The 18,757-nt window shown below is 37.9% G+C and overlaps 1 protein-coding gene across 1 annotated transcript in view; it reads right to left on the bottom strand.

Moving 5' to 3' along the window:
• The window catches only part of LOC139153593 (ALK tyrosine kinase receptor-like), a 348,525-nt gene that overhangs the window by 117,726 nt on the left and 212,042 nt on the right, over positions 1-18,757 (bottom strand). Inside the window, exon 3 of the mRNA XM_070727773.1 lies at positions 6,609-6,736. Coding sequence (XP_070583874.1) covers positions 6,609-6,736 — 128 coding nt within the window. The remainder of the gene's footprint in view (positions 1-6,608; positions 6,737-18,757) is intronic.

The following is an 18,757-nucleotide window of genomic DNA, read 5'->3' on the forward strand; positions in this document are numbered from 1 at the left end:
CTATAAGGATTACTTTTAACAAGTATTATTTTCCATTTTTAAAGGTAACATTTATTTATCTATTTTGAATCCAGGATGATTTATTCCTGTTGGAATAAATCAGCACAAGCTAAATGGGTAAAAGGGGTCATGGTGGCATAGTGGTTAGAATGCAGTACTGCAGGCTAATTCTGCTCATTGCTGGCCGTTCAATCCTGGCCAGCTCTTTGGACAAAAATACATACATGGTTGGAAAAAATGTTAAGACAGCACATATACCACAAACCCAAATTATTTTTATTAAGCACAATACCAGAAAAATACAATAAAGGGAATGTATATTTAATACTATTTGTGTTGACAGCAGCAAAAATTGTATTTGCGCAATAGTGGAAAAGAAGCAGTATATAATTCTAAGTGCTATTCCATTGCTAAACAGTGACCAGATGGGAGTGGTCAGACCATTCTGCTTTGAATGGCCAGCAAGAATTAAGGCAGAGTTAAAGGCTCACTCCTTAAATAGCTCACCACCATCAGGGATGATCAGGCACCATAGAAGGCTTGTACAACAAGATTTGTGTCACAAAATGAGAAAAGAGGTTTTTTAAAAAACTGGAACAACTAAATCAGAAGTGTCAAACTCAAGGCCCAGGAGCCAGATCCAGCATGTGGGTTGTTTAGATCTGGCCCGATGGCCACCCTGGAAACAGCAAAGGCATGGTCAGTGGTGCCTCTGCCAGTAAAAATGGAGCTTGCAAGGGCCTCATGTGGCCCTCCGAGCTCCATTTTCAATAAGATGTCAAAATCTGGAATGCTCAGCTACAAATTTTCACAGTATTAGTCACAAATTGACTTATATCATACTTAAGCAGGGGTGGGTTCCCCTCAGTTTGAATCGGTTCACCCAAACCGGTAGCAACCTGCTGTTGATGTCATGATAATGTCACTGAACCAATTTGGTTGGTGCAGGCTGTGGGCGCCACATCTTATTTTTATTTATTTTAATTTTTTTTCTGATTTTTTTCTTCTTCTGAGCGTGTGCAGAAGCTGAGTTACTGGCACTGTGCATGTAATTGCCATCTTGTTTTTGGCTTTAAATTTTTTTTTCAGCACTGTCCACTAGGCGCACCCACATGGCACACCCACCCGGCACACTCACGCAGCATGGGAGGAAGTGAACCGGAAGTGACGTAAGTTAGAACCCACTCCTGTACTTTATTTTTCAGCAATGGGCACAAGGCACATCCACATAGCGTGGGAGAAAGCAAACCGGCAGTGAGGTAAGGTAAAACCCACCATTGTAATTAAGTGGTTAGTGAAGGGGGGGTGCATAAGTGCACTAACGTGCTTACTGTCCCTGTATTTTATTTTATTATTTTATTCTTATTCTAGTTTTTGTTTGACAAATTCTAATAGATAGATGGATGGATGGATGGATGGATGGATGGATGGATGGATGGATGGATAGATAGATGTACAGTTATACCTCGTCTTACAAACCTAATTGGTTCCCGGGGGAGGTTCATAAGGCGAAAAGTTCGTAAGACAAAACATTGTTTCTCATAGGAAACAATGTAAAATGAATTAATGCATGCAACGAAACCCCCCCCACAAAAAACCGCCGCCGCCCGGCTGTCATCTTTTGAAACAGCCGGGCGCTTCTCAGCGTTCTCCCAATGCCGAACCCGGAAGTTCGGGTTTGGCGTTTGGGTTCAGGAGTACGCTGAGAAGCCCCCTGGCTGTTTCAAAAGGTGACAGCCAGATGGCGGGGCTTCTCAGCGGCCACCCGAACCCGAACTTTTGCCGAACTTCTGGGTTCAGCATTCGGGAGGCTGCCAAGAAGCACCGCCTCCTGGCTGTCATCTTTTTAAACAGCTGGGGGGCTTCTTGGCGGCCTCCCGAACGCCAAACCCGGAAGTTCAGGTTTGGCGTTCAGGTTCAGGAGGATGCTGAGAAGCCTCCCGGCTGTTCAAAAAGGTGACAGCCATGCGGTGGGGCTTCTCAGCGGCCACCCGAACCCGAACTTTTGCCGAACTTCCGGGTTCAGCATTCGGGAGGCTGCCAAGAAGCACCGCCTCCTGGCTGTCATCTTTTTAAACAGCCGGGGGGCTTCTCGCCGGCCTCCCGAACGCCAAACCCAGAAGTTCGAGTTTGCCGTTCGGGTTCAGGAGGATGCTGAGAAGCCCCCCGGCTGTTTCAAAAAGACAACAACCAGGCAGCAGGGCTTCTTTGCAGCGGTGGTGGGTTCGTAAGATGGAAAAAGTTTGTAAGAAGAGGCAAAAAATTTCCGAACCCCAGGTTCGTATCTCGGGTTGTTTGTATGGCGAGGGGTTTGTATGATGAGGTACCACTGTATCTGCCTTTCTAATGAGGTGTAAATGATATAGAGGCATTGTAATATTTCTAACTATACTTAAGGAATATTTAGTTAGGAAGGTGTCTTTATGCTACAGTGGGAGTGACAGGAACCTTCAGAAAAGGAGGAAAGGACGATTTTCTGAGAAGATATTCCATATAAGTGCCACACACATTTTATAGATAGGCTTTTTCTCCTATTCTTAGTCTCACTTTAGGCATGAAAGCCACCTCGCAGGATTGTTGTTGTAGGGAAAATAGGAGGAAGAATGAATAATTGGTATGCTCACTGGTTTAAGTTAATTATAAAAATAATAAGGGCAGGGTTAAAAAAACTCATCTAAAAATCTATTCAAAGAAAAGATGCCACCCCCACTTTGCTATGTCCAATTGGCTGGGGTTGAAGAAAATCAATTGTTCATCATTTAGCTGGTTACTATTAAGCACTTTATTTTAATTAGGATTGGAGTGTTTGAGGGAGAATAGAATGTTTCAGTAAATTACTCAAAATAAAAGAAAGTATTTCTATGAAAACCATTACATGCCATTACTAAGTCAATACATTTCTCAGGAAATGAACTCAGCTTTTATTATTAGAAATTGCCATCAATTACTAAATATTGCTGTAGCAATTACTGCAGTTGTGAATGAACAAATTAAAATTATTGGCTGGATATTAATAAAACCAGTTACGGATTTCAGGGGTAGAAAAGTGGTTAATAAATTCTTTGTTCTGGGGTTGCTTATTAGTGGTACAATTCCTTGTACCAGAACATTGCTTCCATGTGGAAAAGAATGAAAACATATTTTTAAACAGAAAATGAAGAGCAGTTAATGAATTAAAGCAAAAGACAGCTAGGAGTTCTTGGAATTTGCATCCATTTTGTCAATGTTCATTCTGTTTGTCAACGTTCTTGCAAGCCTGAAAATTCATACTGAAAAGACAGCTGGCCTTTAGTTTTGGTGATAACAAGAACATATTTAGTCCTGGTGATTATAAAGACATATTTCCTTTGGCAACAAAGGATTCTTTGACACTGTCTTCTTCACATTTGTCATTTTCTTCTTCTGGGATATTTTACTGATTTCTCCCTCTAGCCTACAGATAATAGAATTTCCTGGTTGTCTCCTATTGAATACTGACCTCCTATTGAATAGGGATTTTCAGCCCTGCTTAGTTTTTGCAAGTTTAGCCATACTGCCACCTATTGAGAATTCATTACACTCCATATCCACTTTAATTAAAATATACCAAAATTATACTATTTTCAGCAGAACCTTTATATTGGAGAAAAGCAAAACTTTCCATTTGATACCCATTTTTCTCAGCAGCTGAAAGACCCAGCGGAACGTAAGAACTCCAAAATGCAATTATTCCGGGTATGAAATTCACATATAATTCAACAAATGTCTCACTTTAATCTCTTAAACATCAAACAGAGTCTGTTTCTTATTTGCTATGTATATCAACACTGGAGGACCATAGCAAATCAATGGTCCCCTTGGATCATACAATATTAGTTTTTACCTGAACCTCACTCCATATTTTTGAAATATTCTGATGGAGATCCTGCCCCCTTTCCCCAATAATGAAGACAGTATGTTTTGTTCGCCATTTTGTATTTTTGTCCCAGCCAAACATTGTGACAACACTGCAGAATGTAAGTTACACTGAAATTCCCTAGCTAGGAAAGATTTGTTTCAACAGAAGAGATTAGATTCATGTCTGTAATGATAATTCATAAGCAAAAGTTCAGGATAGTTTTAAAAGGGATTTTATGGACTTCTGATCAACCTAACAAAAAGCCATTAGATCACAGTAAAATCCTACGAGACACTAGCTCAGCTCAGAAATAATCACATTTCCATCTTTATTCTTTTCAAGATAGGATTTTCAGTAGAATGTAACAGTGCATGCTCCCCAAATAAGATTATATTGAATGGAACCTTTTGGGAGACTTTTATGTGTTATTTATTTGCTCAGGATTTTACATTTACATTTCTATCTTACTGGGTGTGCTGCAATAGATTTTAGGTAACTCATGCACAACTCCGCTCCCCCATTTCCTGATTTCCGGTGAGCCAAATAGGCCCAATTTCACCCTCCCCAGGCTCCAGAGGCTTTCCTGGAGCCTGGGGAAGATGAAAATGCCCTCCCCCCCCCCATTGGAGGCCGAAAATGCCTCCATGTGAAGCAAAAATCAGCTGGCCGGCATGCGCATGCACATTGGAACTGAGCTAGGGCAACAGTTCATGTACTAGCAGATATGGCTCTGTGTGCCACCTGTGGCACTCATGCCATAAGTTCCCCATCACATGCATTGGTTCTCCTCTCCTCAGTGAGCAAAAAATATAAGCAACTAAATTCAATAATGTGCATTCCTAGACCAGTCCCCCCCCCCCCCAATATTAGCAACTTCAAGACATGTTGACTTCAATTTTCATTCTCATGCTGGCTGAGGAATTCTGGGAGTAGAAGTCCATTTATCTTAAAGTTATCCAGGCTGAGATACAGTGCTCTAGACATTTTCATAAAAGCTTTCTAAAATTGAGGCCCCACATCATTAAAGTGTTATGAAACCTGGCTTCATCATGTTTATTTTGGCACAGGAAGCGTTGTGAGACACTAAGTTATAAGTGGAGAAATTACCAGAATGGAATGGGGAAAGAATTCTGTGGTAAATGGTTGAAATCATGAACTATTGAAGAACCTTCAAAACAAAGAAAAAAGTTCAGGATTTTAACGCAAGATGGCATCCTGATGATAAAGTGCCATTGCAACTAAAAGCTTGTTGTTGTTACCAATTGCAGTATACCTCAGTAGTAACCTTGAGTAAGCAATGCTATTTTGAAGGCAGTCATGAGGAAAGGGAAAATATAATTTCTAGCTGGGTTAAAGCTGTGCTCGCTGCTAGAACAATACAATACAAAATATTAGAGATCTGGCGAACAGAAAGAAGAATGAAAGTGGGCATATGCAATAGGTATCAGAATGAGGAAGATATTGAACAATGCTCTTGGAAGCTCTTAAAACTGACAACTCTTGTTTGCTGTCCATTTTCACATTTTCTCTCCTCAATTGTGTGACATAAAGAGAGGATTTTATCTCTCTACTTCCAGAAATATCTCTCTCTATCTCCATCTTTCTAGGGTTGCCTAATCTAAGTCAGCCCAAATCAACTTGATCAAATCAAAAGGAATTAGAGGAGTTGGAGAGGGAAAAGCTATAAAAGTAGAGGAGTCAAGGAAACACTGTATTGTCAGACCTCTTCCCTTTCACAATTATCATCACCAGGTGATAGAATGTGAGGTTTACAGATACTTCCAAACTCTGTACTGTTGTACATATAGACAAAATCTTAGTCTACAGTTAGTTATTAGATCGAATTCTCTGTTAATATGTTTTGTAATTTTGAATCTGAGATTTTCATCATCTTGTACTCTCTAGATGAGTCAAACATAAATAGTAACAAGTATAACCATGCTGGGTTGGAAAGTGTAGATGTGAAAACACAACACCTCTTGATAATACAAAAGGGGGAAATTGCCTTAATTGTACTCTCAACATGGACTGGGGAGTCTTGGATTTAAAGCAGATCACTACAGGAATTCTTCAAATCCTCAAAGTACAGACAATAAGAGAGGAGACATAAAACATGGTCGCTTAACAAGAGTCAGTGTCGTATTGCATATAAGAAAAGAATCCAGTGTCAAAAATATTTGTATGCTGAAATTGAGAATTTCAAAGTCTTCATGATAGAACTAAAATGTTTAGTATTAAAAGAGTATAGATGGGAGTTATTTCAGAAACTTGAAGAAACAAGACAGTAACATTTTATTATTCACAATTGCAGCATCTATATCAACATGGGGCAGGACATGGTTTATTTCTGTTATTACTATTTTGCCTTTCAACAATGATTTATATCAATATTGTAATATTGTAATATTAATCTTACTGTAATATTACCATACAGTCATAAAGCACACTGCATATAAATAAAACAAGAACAAAACCAAAGTGGCTCGAGTAACATTACGGTACTATTCCAAATTCTCCAGTTATAACATTAAGTACTTGGCTTTATGTTTAGGACATAGGCACTGGAAATAACCTCAGTTATTTCTAAAGCCAAAAATCCAAGCCATAAAAATATCTCCTTTTCCAGTAATATCAAATAATCCAAAATTAATTAATTAATTAATTAATTAGACTTCTATGCCACCCTTCTCAAAGTGACTCAACACAGAAGAGAAAAAAGATTCATATTTACCTGTGCTGCAATTTTTCATTGCAAATGAATCAACAGCAGCTACACTCCTGTTTCCACTAGCAGTAAACTCCAAGGAGATACGGAAAGGCTTTTCTAGATATCCAACCCTTTGTTGAAGAAGCACCCAACTGTTTTCACAACACAACAAGAAGAAAGAAGAGAGGGCAAACATGGTAAGGAAACATATAGTGGAAAAAGCATATTTGCAGAAGTAGCTATTCCACAGCTGCTCCATCATATAGTTCATCAAGATCTCATTTCTACTAAATTCCCTTTAAAAAAGAACCCTGTATGTGCATTTTTTTAAAGAGAGAAAAACAGAATAAAGCTTTGTGAGGACTTGAGGTATTACTAAGAATGGATTCTACCAGCTACTGATCCATTTATCACCATGGTCTATCACACTACTATAATTAGAAATATCTCTCAGGCTTCTTTGTGCACCTTAAAATCAGCAGAACTTTGTCTGTCTGTGGCTTCCTCATGAATGGAACTATAAGCTGTAGAACACATGAGAATGCTTGAAATTTCTCTTGCACTACTTGCTAGGAATTGAGCAGCATATAAATTTTATAAGTCATGCTTGGTCACAAAATCAGTCAGATGTTTAGACAGTGTTGTGGTTGGCTCTGGGCCAGCTCCTGCAGCAGGGAATTTGGATGTTGGTTTAGGGGAATTCTCGGGTTATCAAAGACCTGTTTTATTGCCAGCAGAATCAGAAAATGAAGTTGACTCACAATTAGGGACAGACAGTGGGGGAGAGGAATCAGACAGGGAGATGGGTGCAGCCAGCCCACCAGTCAGTGCTCCAATTAGTGAGTCATCAGAATGAGAGGAGGATCCACTTGTGGATGCCCATGTGTGCAGGCTTATGACAAGAAGGGAACAGTTAAGCAGGTGTTGCAGAAGATAAGTAGAGCACATCTGTTTAAGGGGTAATTATGTTAATGTGTTTGGTGATAAATTATGGGCGTTGGGAAGAATGAGCTATGGGCGTTTATCCATTGGAGAAAGAGATGTTTGAAAGAACATTGCTGCAGCTCGTATTATTCAAGGACTTCTACTGACTTTTGGACGCTTCATAGTTAAAGAATTATTGAGGATATTTTGATGTATGTGGCTGTGGAGATTACAGCTGTCTTATCTGCTCTATTGTTTTGGCAAGCTCACCCATTCAAGGACTTTTTTTGGGTGAGAGACATTTAACTCCTCTAAGTGTTTGAGTTTCAAGATTGCTTTATAAACTGACTTTCATTTCTTTGTGACTCCTTGTGTGTGTGTGTGTGTGTGTGTTTGAATTTCATTCCAAACTCACTGGGGGCTAATTGCCGAGGGCCCGGCATAACAGACAGGTAGCATTTTTGTATACCTATTGAGTCCTCCTCAAAGACTGGAATATGCAGGTGTTGTTGTTCAATTATATTAAAGATAATTTTTCAGGATGTGGGCTGTGACAAGTAAAGCTGCCTGTTGAAATTGACTGATCATTATTTTATCAATGCCAATTGTGTCCAAATATTTTGGGATTATATCCAAGTTGCCTATTATCATTGATACCATCTTTGCTTTCTTTTGTGACATTCATTCTACTTCCATTTGCAGGTCTTTGCATTTTCTTTTTCTTCTATTTATTGTTCCCAGGTATTGCAATGCTCACCAGCCAGACTTTTTTAAAATCTTTCTTACCAACAACTGTTAAATTGTAGGTGTTAGGTGTCAGATGCTTGTCTGTTTGCATTTTAAAGTCCTAGAGCACTTTACTTTCTTCATTTTCTACTACTTTGTTTTGTGGTCCCAGGAGTAATTCCTAACATTACTTCTCTAGAATGTTTTTCTCACTCACACAAATGACATCTTGTTTCAACCACTGCTATTATCTTTAAAATTAAAATAAAGCCATTGTGGGTCAGAGCTTATGAACCTGAATAACAAAATCAAGGAAACAACGTAATAATAATATAAGCTACGGTACATATACCAAAGAAAAAGTTAATCTATCAGTTTCAGTGAAATAAGATACCAGAAAATATCAGCATGTTTAACAAACTGGTGGAAGTCACTATTATTTTTCTTCATCTCTGTATTTCCAGAGCACAGTGGCCTATTCAGCTACTACCACACAATATTCACTTGTATGCTGTCAATGCATAAGCATGGACATCTGGCTAAATGGAAATAAATGATGTTTGAAAGATTTCCAGCAGTCACAAGTGTCACTAAATGGATGTATGGTAATAGCTTTCATTTCCCCCAATTTTTGTCCCTCCTCCCTTTAAAAAAATACTACGATGAGTTAATTTGATGCGTAACAGACTATATCAATGCAGGGGTTTGAAAAGCAAAACAAGCAATAAGAGGGAGTTCCTAGACTAACCCTATTTTGTGTGGCCACTAATACTTTCTGTGGTAGCAGCAGGAAAAGAGAGTTAATGCTCCGTTAATCTTTTCTTTCGCTTTCTTCCCTTTTAAGGAAGTTTGTTTCAGCTCAACCTAATTCTAGTACTAAGAAATTCTAGAACTAAAACCTAACTCTTCTTTATTAATTACATATATAACGAAGAGTGGGTCTTCTCCGGGTCCCATCAACTAAACAATGCCGCTTGGTGGGACCCAGGGGAAGAGCCTTCTCTGTGGCGGCCCCGGCCCTCTGGAACCAACTCCCCCAGAGATTAGAATTGCCCCACCCTACTTGCCTTTCGTAAGCTACTTAAAACCCACCTCTGCCGCCAGGCATGGGGGAATTAAGATTCCCTTTCCCCCTAGGCCTTTACAATTTTATGCATGGTATGTTTGTATGTATGTTTGGTTTTTTTATATTAAGGGGTTTTTAATCGTTTTTAGTATTGGATTATTATTGTACGCTGTTTTATGATTGCTGTTAGCCGCCCTGAGTCTTCGGAGAGGGGCGACATATAAATCCAACAAACAAACAAACAAACAAACAAACAAACAAACAAACAAATAAATAAATTTTCTTGGTGGCCAAGAAATTTTAGAAAGAATTGGACCACAGTGAGCAAAAACATGACCGTTTTGCTGCCTAGGAGATGCTGGCTGGGGAACTCTGGGAGTTTAAGTCCAGATATCTTCAGGTTGCCAAGGTTGGAAAAAACTGATCTAGAGATAACTATTACACTGCTTCTGTTTCTAATTTAGTTGCAATTGCAGCCATTTTTGGCTCCAATGTTGGCAGAGTTGTCGCCATCCATAAAGGGAGACACAGTGCCATAATCAACTTCTTTTCTGCTTCAGTGCCTTGAATATGCTTCTTCCAAGTTCATGGCTTACATAATTCCAGAACTACAACCCAGCATCTGCTTTGCTTAGCATTTTACTCTATTTGGCAATATACTGGCTGGAGAGTTACTTAAGGATCAATGAGAGACAACTGAAAATGGAAAGTTCTGGAGTTGTTTTTCCCTTCCTTCTTTCTAGGATCTATACTTGGAGATCATTACTTTTGTTTGATGGTTTCCTTTGGGTCACCAAATTGAGAAAACTTCATAAAAACAAATAATAAGTTTTCTTGCTTGAGTTATTACAGTTGCTCATCTGTAAACAAACAAAACAATAAAAAGCAGTGCTAGAAAATTGTGCAGAATAACTCCAACTGTAATAATTAATGCATTGCTGTCCCTTGTTTCTTTTTTTCCCAGCAATCAGAATAAGGCACTTGTCATTACAATAATGATAATGTTATGATAAGTGTTACTATCTTACAGAAAAGGTTCAAACTGTGTTTTAAAGGCGTGCTTAAACTTTCTGTATTTTTGTGTATGTGTGTCGACTCGAATCACCCTATTATACCCAAATATGGGAGGGAACATACAACTTCCCATTTGCCTCTCAGTCCCTCCAGGGGCCATATAGGCAGCTAAATTTTTATAATCAACAAATTATATTCTATCTGTAACATATTTTTGCTGATAATGAAAAGGAAGGGAGACTAGTATAGACCCATTTCAAGCTATGTTGCTCTCATCAGCTAGCCGTACCCTTACTGGGATTTGAACCTGGGGAGTCTTCCTGTAAGGCAGTAGATTTAACCTCTAGACCACAGGTTCTCCTCCTCTCAGCTTGTAGAGGGAAGAGTTATATTTTCTTCCTGTTGAATAACTCTGTTGAATTACCCTGGTATACCCAAATATGGGAGGGAGCATACTGCCTCTTTTTTGCTTCTTAGCCCCTCCTGGGGCCATATCCAAGGCAGTTAAATTTTTATAGCCAAGAAACTATATTCTATAGAAACTATAGAATATAGTTTGGCAGCTATAAAACTATAGAATATAATTTTTATAGCCAACAAACTGTGTGTGTGTATTGTGTATTTCTGTCGAATCAGCAAAAATAGGTTATACAAACACACAGAGAGTTAAGATTTTTGTTTACACTTAAAATAAGTGGTTATTTTGCTATACAGTTTTTTATTGTTTAGTTTGTATATTGTTTATGGTTTTGTTTTACTTTTTTAATTAAGAGGCTATTTTATTACATATTTGTATCTACTGAAGAAAGTTGGAAGTCAATTTTTTGCGTATTTGTTTCTTTTTTCTTGTCACTTTTTGACTTCTTCCCTCTTTGATCCATCTTCCCCTTTTTAAATCATTCATACTTTCCTTTTATATGTTTTAGCTTTCTTTGAAGCTTAATAAAGTTGGTTTAAAAAACCCCAGTACCAAGTAGGAAATAATTCCCATTTTTACAAGGTGAGTGCCACTGCCTTTCTCTCTGTGGGTAAAAATAAGAATGTGATTTAAGGGTCAAAGTGACAGGAGCATCAGACTTATCCAAATATTACCCTTGGCTACTTCTCTTTAAAATCTGACAACAAAAGTAGCTTGATTTGCCACCTGGAAATCCTAATAGAGAATTATTCTTTCAGAAGTAAGGACAAAGTTAGTTTTAGAGATGATTTATAGTGAAATGCTGGAGCATCTGTGTGTCATGCAAAACATCCTTTACCCTTTCTAAGACAGATGGCTTTTAATTCCAGATTCTTGATGGCCCTCAACAATAATTTCTATTTCTTTGCCACCACTAACCCTCTGGCTAAATATGTCAAGAGTTTTAGAAATTGTTTTTCCTGAGTTACCGGTGCAATAAACTTTACTTTTAAATTTTTAGACACCCATAGTTTACCATCAAAACTATATTAAACTTCCAGAGGTAATGCCAGGCAGGTATTTTATGCTGCTGAAATTCATTGCAGCAAAAGACCCAATGGGAGTAAAAAAAATGCAGCACATGTGCCTTCAGAAGTGACTGATCCTCAAACAAAGAATATATGCTCTGAGGCCAATTTCTACAAAGCAGATGCCCGCCTCTCTGACAAAGTCCCCAAAGAAAAAATATACCACTAATTGCCATGCTTTTCTATAGTTCTTTTGGAAGAAATGCCACAGAGCAAGGGCCTTGTGGAGTACATGTTTTGTTCAGTCCCTGAGATGGGAGAATTGTTAAGATTCACTGCTTGAACTTTCACAGAGAAAAGGTTGCTGCAGCTGTTATCCATGTGCCTTCTGTTGGTCTGTCTGACTTTCTTTCTCGCTCACACACACAGTTTTAACTTACAATTATGAAAACCTGATCACAGATTATTCCTCTAATATTTCTTTGCAAGTCTGAACTTTGGGTTATACCCATTCTTCACATAAATAGAAACCTAGCTGGTAATTCTCAAATGCTTTTCTCCAAATTATAATTCTCTGAAACTCTGCCAATATGAATCTGGAATTACGATATATTCAAAGTGTTGGTCATTACCTTTAAAACCCTACATGGTTTAGGGACACACTATCTTCAAGACCGCCTTCTATCACATAGCTCCCAGTGGCCAATAAGGATTCATAGAATTGGTCTTCTCCAGGTCCTGTCAGCTAAACATTGTCAGCTAGCAGGCCCGCGGGGAAGGGTCTTTTCTGTGGCTGCTCTGACTCTTTGGAACCAACTACCTCCTTACCCTACTGGCCTTCCAGAAAGCTATAAAGACCTAGCTATTCCAGCAGGCCTGGCACCGTAGATCTGATGGTAAGGCATCAGGATCGGGCCATTAATGACATGTGTCATTTTAAACTGTTTTAATGGTTTTTAATTGTTAGTTTTAAATTGTTTTAGATGGTTTTAAGGGGTTAGGGTTAGCTATTAAACATTGTTTGTGAGCCGCCCAGAGTCCCTTGAGAGTTGGGCGGCATACAAATGAGTTAAAAAATGAATGAATGAATGAATGAATGAATGAATGAATGAATGAATGAATATTTTTGTAGAATTGCAAGTTATCCAGTGACTTCCCATTTTTGTATGTCCTGCTGGTAAGCTTTCCCAGTAAACATAGATGCCAATATTATCAGTCACTTTTGCTTTGGACATTTTTGGCTGTTCCTTTAAACATCACAAAACAGTTCACTGTATTCTCTTCATCTTTAAAAGATGGGTATTAATCTGGGGAATGTCTAGTTTAGTCCATTTGCAGCCTAATTTATTTTTTCCTGAATTCTGTGGATAATGTTGAATGGTTGCAAATTCCTGCATATTTTTCCTGTCAACTTCCCCAAATACTGTTGGAAACATCATCCATCACTGTGTTATTTAGTAGTAGACTGTGAATAAATGACTCAAACAAAATCTGGCACCCTGTCAATAAATTAGTAGCAAAATTAAAAGTATATAAAAATCTGCAGGTTATGAACAATTATGGAGACATAAATTGTCATTTATATTGCTCCAGGTCAAGAAAATAGTATAAAAAAGAGGGGACGTTGTCATATCAATATTGAGAGAACAAGCATTCATTTAAGCATCATGACTAGTTTACATTCTCTTGCTGGGCACATTGGACATGCTAAAATTCTACCATCATAAAGTAGACTTTCTTCATTTTCATTTGGTATAACATTATTTTCATTGTTTGAGGCATTTTTTTTTAAACTTTTATATATGTAAGATGTAACTACATTTGATAGTACATACATATTTGAGAAAGTAAATGTATATATGTTCTACCATGGTATATTAGCACATGCCCCTTTCAGCTGATCATTATTTGGATCTAAAAGTTTTCACACTTTTAACTTATTTTCACTAGATTTGAAAACTCTGTGTTCTGGCATGGGTGAGATACAACTCTTTCAGCATCCCTTTGCTCTCCTCCTCTTTGTCCTTGTAGCTTGACATATGTGGTAGTGTTTTGAAATGTAAGATGCAGTGGTGGGATTCAATTTTTTTTACTACTGGTTCTGTGGGCATGGCTTGGTGGGCATGGCGTGGCTTGATTTGTGTGGCTTGGTGGGTGTGGCAGGGGAAGGATACTGTTAAATCTCCATTCCCACCCCACTCCAGAAGAAGGTTACTGCAAAATCCTGATTTTGTCCCGATCAGCTGAGACTCCGGAGACAGAGAATAGATGGTGGGGCCAATCAGAGGTGGAATTTACCGGTTCTCTAAACTACTCAAAATTTCTGCTACTGGTACTCCAGAATTGATCAGAACCTGCTGAATCCCACCTCTGACAAAATGGTTGGTTTATATTTACTTAAAATCTTGAGTGAGAGATGCCTATGTGGAAACAATGAAAACAATGTTCAAAAATCTCAGATTTTGAATGGATTTGTGCTAAAAAAAAATTAATGGCCATAAATAGATGATCTTCAGACTCTCTCTCAAATATATATATTGTGAGAGAGTCTTTCCTATATGTAGGAAAGTTTACGAGGTTCTTAATGTCAAAATCAGATTAATTTTGTTCACGTTTCAGAAAGATTTCACTTTAAAAACACTTTTCTATTCTCCAAAAATTAAAATTAATATCTATTATGTTACAAAACTTCAAAAGAAATGTTTTTTATATGCCACAGCTGCATAGACATTACTTTCTGCTGATACAAAAATGTTAATCTATTCCAATATCATCTTCTTTAGTGTGACAATAACAAAAAAAAGTCCAGCTCTTTCTCTTGTCTAGTGGCAGTAAATCACCTGAATACTGTAACTAAATATAAAGAAACCACATTTGTTTCCAATCCTTTGAGATCGAATACACATATTTAGCATACTCTTTATGAAAAACTAGTTATGGAAATGAATAGAAAAATGCTGAGCAGTCTCTTTTGCAATTTAAAGGTGAATGAATCAATCACTTGAGTTAATTTGTAATCTCTTTGAAAATGCAATCTGTTCAATGAATTATGTTTCAAAGGTTTGCTTCCTGCCCTGCCTTTTTTTAAATAACAGCCCTCAAGGCCTTTTATTGCAATTAACAACAAGCACAAATACATATAACAAAATCATCTTGACAGAACAATAACCTGCAATGAACTAAGAGTTTTAAATAAAACAGAAGTGTGCAAAAAAAAAAACACACCACAACCCACCCCTATTTGTATCAATACCTGTTAGTTTAAATGATCTAAACTGGAATAATGGTTTACATATCACAGTTAACCATATGGGATCCCCTTATTTTGGTAGGATTATCTGACCAGGACTGCAACTATTGGGCAGCATTTTTGCAGTCCTAAATCTGATGGTTGTATATTTGGGACTCATAATGCTGTGCGACTTAAGTTTTTGTAATTTGTTAACTATGGTTCATGGATTAGCCAAGCCAAATTTTGTTTATGCAACAGATAAAAATGTTTGGATATCCCTGCCAAGATTTTATAGTTTTAATGTGGGGAAAACATTTGGCGGTGTTTTTGGATTCCCTTGTTTGTTTTTTTCTACACTGATATTGAAGATGGAAGTGTCATCACTTTGCCTAGATCAATCACCTAGAACTAGTTGCAGTAATCCATCTGGTATGTGATTAAAGCATATGATTGTGGCCAACTGATTAGAAGTCCAAGATCTACTAAACCCTTATTTTCAAACTTTAGCTAACATATAACTCTGTAGTAACTTTTTTCTAGCTACTGTTTTGGCTGAAACTTTCAAATAGGATTCTCTTATCTACTTTTTATTGTCATGGCTGTTCTTGCTGGTTACGTTGTTGCTCTTGTTGCTTGGTAGTCAGTATGAAGCTATTAAAGTCCGGTCAGCTTAGAATTACTCTGTAGAGGATTTGTGGAGATAGCTTCATTCCAAAAATGCATGAGAAAAGTTATTTGTAAACTAATTTCTCCGATAAACTAGATTCTAGAACATAACAATTCTTTAAAATTAATATTTTTGTATAAAATTGAGGAATGGATGTTCTGAGACAAAATCTATTACTCAACATTCCACAATAGTCCTTTTTTATTCTAGGGCATGGGTGTCAAATTCGACTGCACCATGTGATGTATTGCAACATATTCAGAGATGGTTTTCTTCCAGTTTGCACCGGTTCTATTTATGAAATTGCGGAGATGAACAAGATGGCATTGGAAATACAAGGAAGAGACAATACTGAATTCTACCAAACCTGGAGCAAGTGCAGCAGTAGGCTATGAGCCGGAACACTAAATTGCTCTCGCGGCGGCAGCTCATAAGTTCTTGTAGGACCAGCGCAATTTTGCTGCTGTGCCTGTGGAGGTAGCAAAATCATGCATGGAGCCGCAGATAAAACCTTGCTGAAACCCGGGTGCAATTTTGCTCCACAGGTGCAGCAGAAAAATTGTGCTGATCCCGCAAGAACTTACGAGCCGCAGCGGTGAGCACAATTTAGTGTTCTGGCTCATAGCCCACCACTGAGCAGGTGGTACAATTGGGTTAATAAAAAATTTTTTTTAAAGCTTAACTATCTATAATACAGTCAAATCTCTCATAATTTGAAAATATACAAGAAAAAAAATGTAAGCAATCTTGTTATTCCTTTTGTTTATTAGATGCACAAAATAAAATTGTCATCTAGCAATTAACTTTGGACAATTTATGATTTAGGTAATATGATTGAAATTAATAAAGATTAAGATTTAGGTAACAATGATATAACATAGCAATGTAAAACTAGTAGGTTGTTAAAATATTTTTTTTAAAAAAGGTGTTGCAATAATGTCAACAGGTAGGTTGGCAAATGTGTAAATTGTTGAGGTTTGATATATAACTGTAATTATGAATGATGATATCTATATGTCTGTAAAGCTGTGTTTTGTTTTTGTTTGTTTTATGGTATTTTTGTATTTTTCTTCATGTAAATAATTAATTAATTAAAAAAAAAAAACCAGTAACAAACCTCTGGTAATTAAGCTTTTTTTATAATGCATTCTTAATGCTTGGCTGCTTTTCAGTTTCACCTTATTCAGACCCCTGTTTTGCTTGTACACATGAGCCTGATTACACTTGATTTTATGAAGTGAGCTTTACCTAGAAATGAAATTGTACTCCAGGAAACCAAGAGGGAGGAAAGTGTCAGAAGAATGATAAATAAAACCATTATTTACAGATTTGTTTCCAAGACTAGATAAAAAATGTGATAATCTAAGGTAATTAATATTGCATTCTGATATTTATAAGTGGGGGACTGGAATTAAACAAATAGGTTCATGTATTAAGCTAAGCTATGGTTTAATTTAATCAAGGTTTTCAAATATACCGTGTTTCCCCGAAAGTAAGACAGTGTCTTACTTTCTTTTTATCCCCAAAAGCCCCACTATGTCTTACTTTCGGGGTATGTCTTATATTGGAAAAAAAATTGTCAATTTTTTTGTTTTAACCATAAAATTAACATTTATTAACAACCTGAACAGTATTGTATTCACCACAAAACAGCAGATGATACCCCAGTATGCCAGTGTGTATGTTTTACTGATGTATGATTAATACTGTGTGCATTACCGTATTTTAAGCAGGAGGCGGCAGTGACAAGTGCAGGGGACTGCGCGGTGACGTATGGAGAGGGGGACGGCGCGGTGACGTATGGAGAGGGGGGCGGCGCGGAAGTGGGCAGGAGGCAGCACTCATTAAGATCAGAGGGAGGTGGCAGACACGGCGACGTATGGAGAGGGGGACGGTGCGGACGTGGGCAGGAGGCGGCGCGCAGCTAGATGAGAGGGAGGCGGCAATATCCCCGTGTTTCCCCGAAAGTAAGACATATGTCTTACTTTCGGGGTACGGCTTATATTAGCCGACCCCCCTGAAACCCCCGATACGTCTTACAATCGGGGGTGTCTTACTATCGGGGAAACAGGGTAAGTAGTCCTTGACTTATAACAGTTCATTTAGTTCAAAGCAGGGTGGATTCCCATTTAAAAAAGAACCAGTAACAAACCTCTGGTGATGTCATGGAACCAATTTTGTCACTGCCACCATCTTTTTATTATTATTATTGTTATTGTTATTATCATTGAAGAATTTTTGCTGATTTTTTTTCTTCTGTTCATGCGCAGAAGCTGAGTTAAAGGCACTGTGCATACACTGCCATCTTGTTTTTGGCTTTTTAAAATTCTTTTTGAAATTTTGGGCATTTTGCAAAGTGTGCCTGTGCCCATGTGGCGTGGGAGGAATCAAACCAGTGGCGAGGTAAGTTAGAACCTACCCTTGCAATGTTTTTTTGCCTTTGATCAGCCAGGGCTGGCATGGCATGTACATGACGCATCCAGCCCTTAGGCCACCAGTTTGAGACACCTGTTCTAAGCAAACCCACACACAAATTAGAGAGGGAAATTCATACAAGGCAATGGGAATCACAAGTGCAATTTGAAAAAGTAGCAACTCAGGAGATAAAGTAGTCAGTGGTACTTCTTTACCAGTAGCATAAGTGCAGAAAATGGTGTTCTTGGGAGAATAACTTTTTCATTCACTGCTTGTATTCCTTCAGGGGGGAAGGGTTTTTTTGGTGGTGTGGGGAGAGAAATGGATAAATACCCTGGGTTTTCCTCTGAAAATTCTCTGCCTTATCCACAAAGGAAATTGTTTCATTCAGGCTCATCTGATTTAGTCTATACTTTTCCATCTTAATTTTTCCCTGCGCAGGCAGGAGGCAGAAGACAGTATCCATGCTGCAGTCTCATGAAACTTTCACCCCAAAGAGGCAAAAAGACATACATTCTCAAGCCCCATATAAAACAAGCTGAAAATCATAACTTGTATGCCGCCCCGAGACTGCGGAGAGGGGCGGCATACAAATCTAAATAAACATAAACATAAACATAAACTTGGGTAATTCAACATCAATTTTGCTAAACTGTTTTGAAGAATATTTCTTAACGATATATGAAAAATGACGATATATGAAA

The sequence above is a fragment of the Erythrolamprus reginae genome, chromosome 1 (assembly GCF_031021105.1).
Source record: "Erythrolamprus reginae isolate rEryReg1 chromosome 1, rEryReg1.hap1, whole genome shotgun sequence".
Taxonomy (NCBI): Eukaryota; Metazoa; Chordata; class Lepidosauria; order Squamata; family Dipsadidae; genus Erythrolamprus; species Erythrolamprus reginae.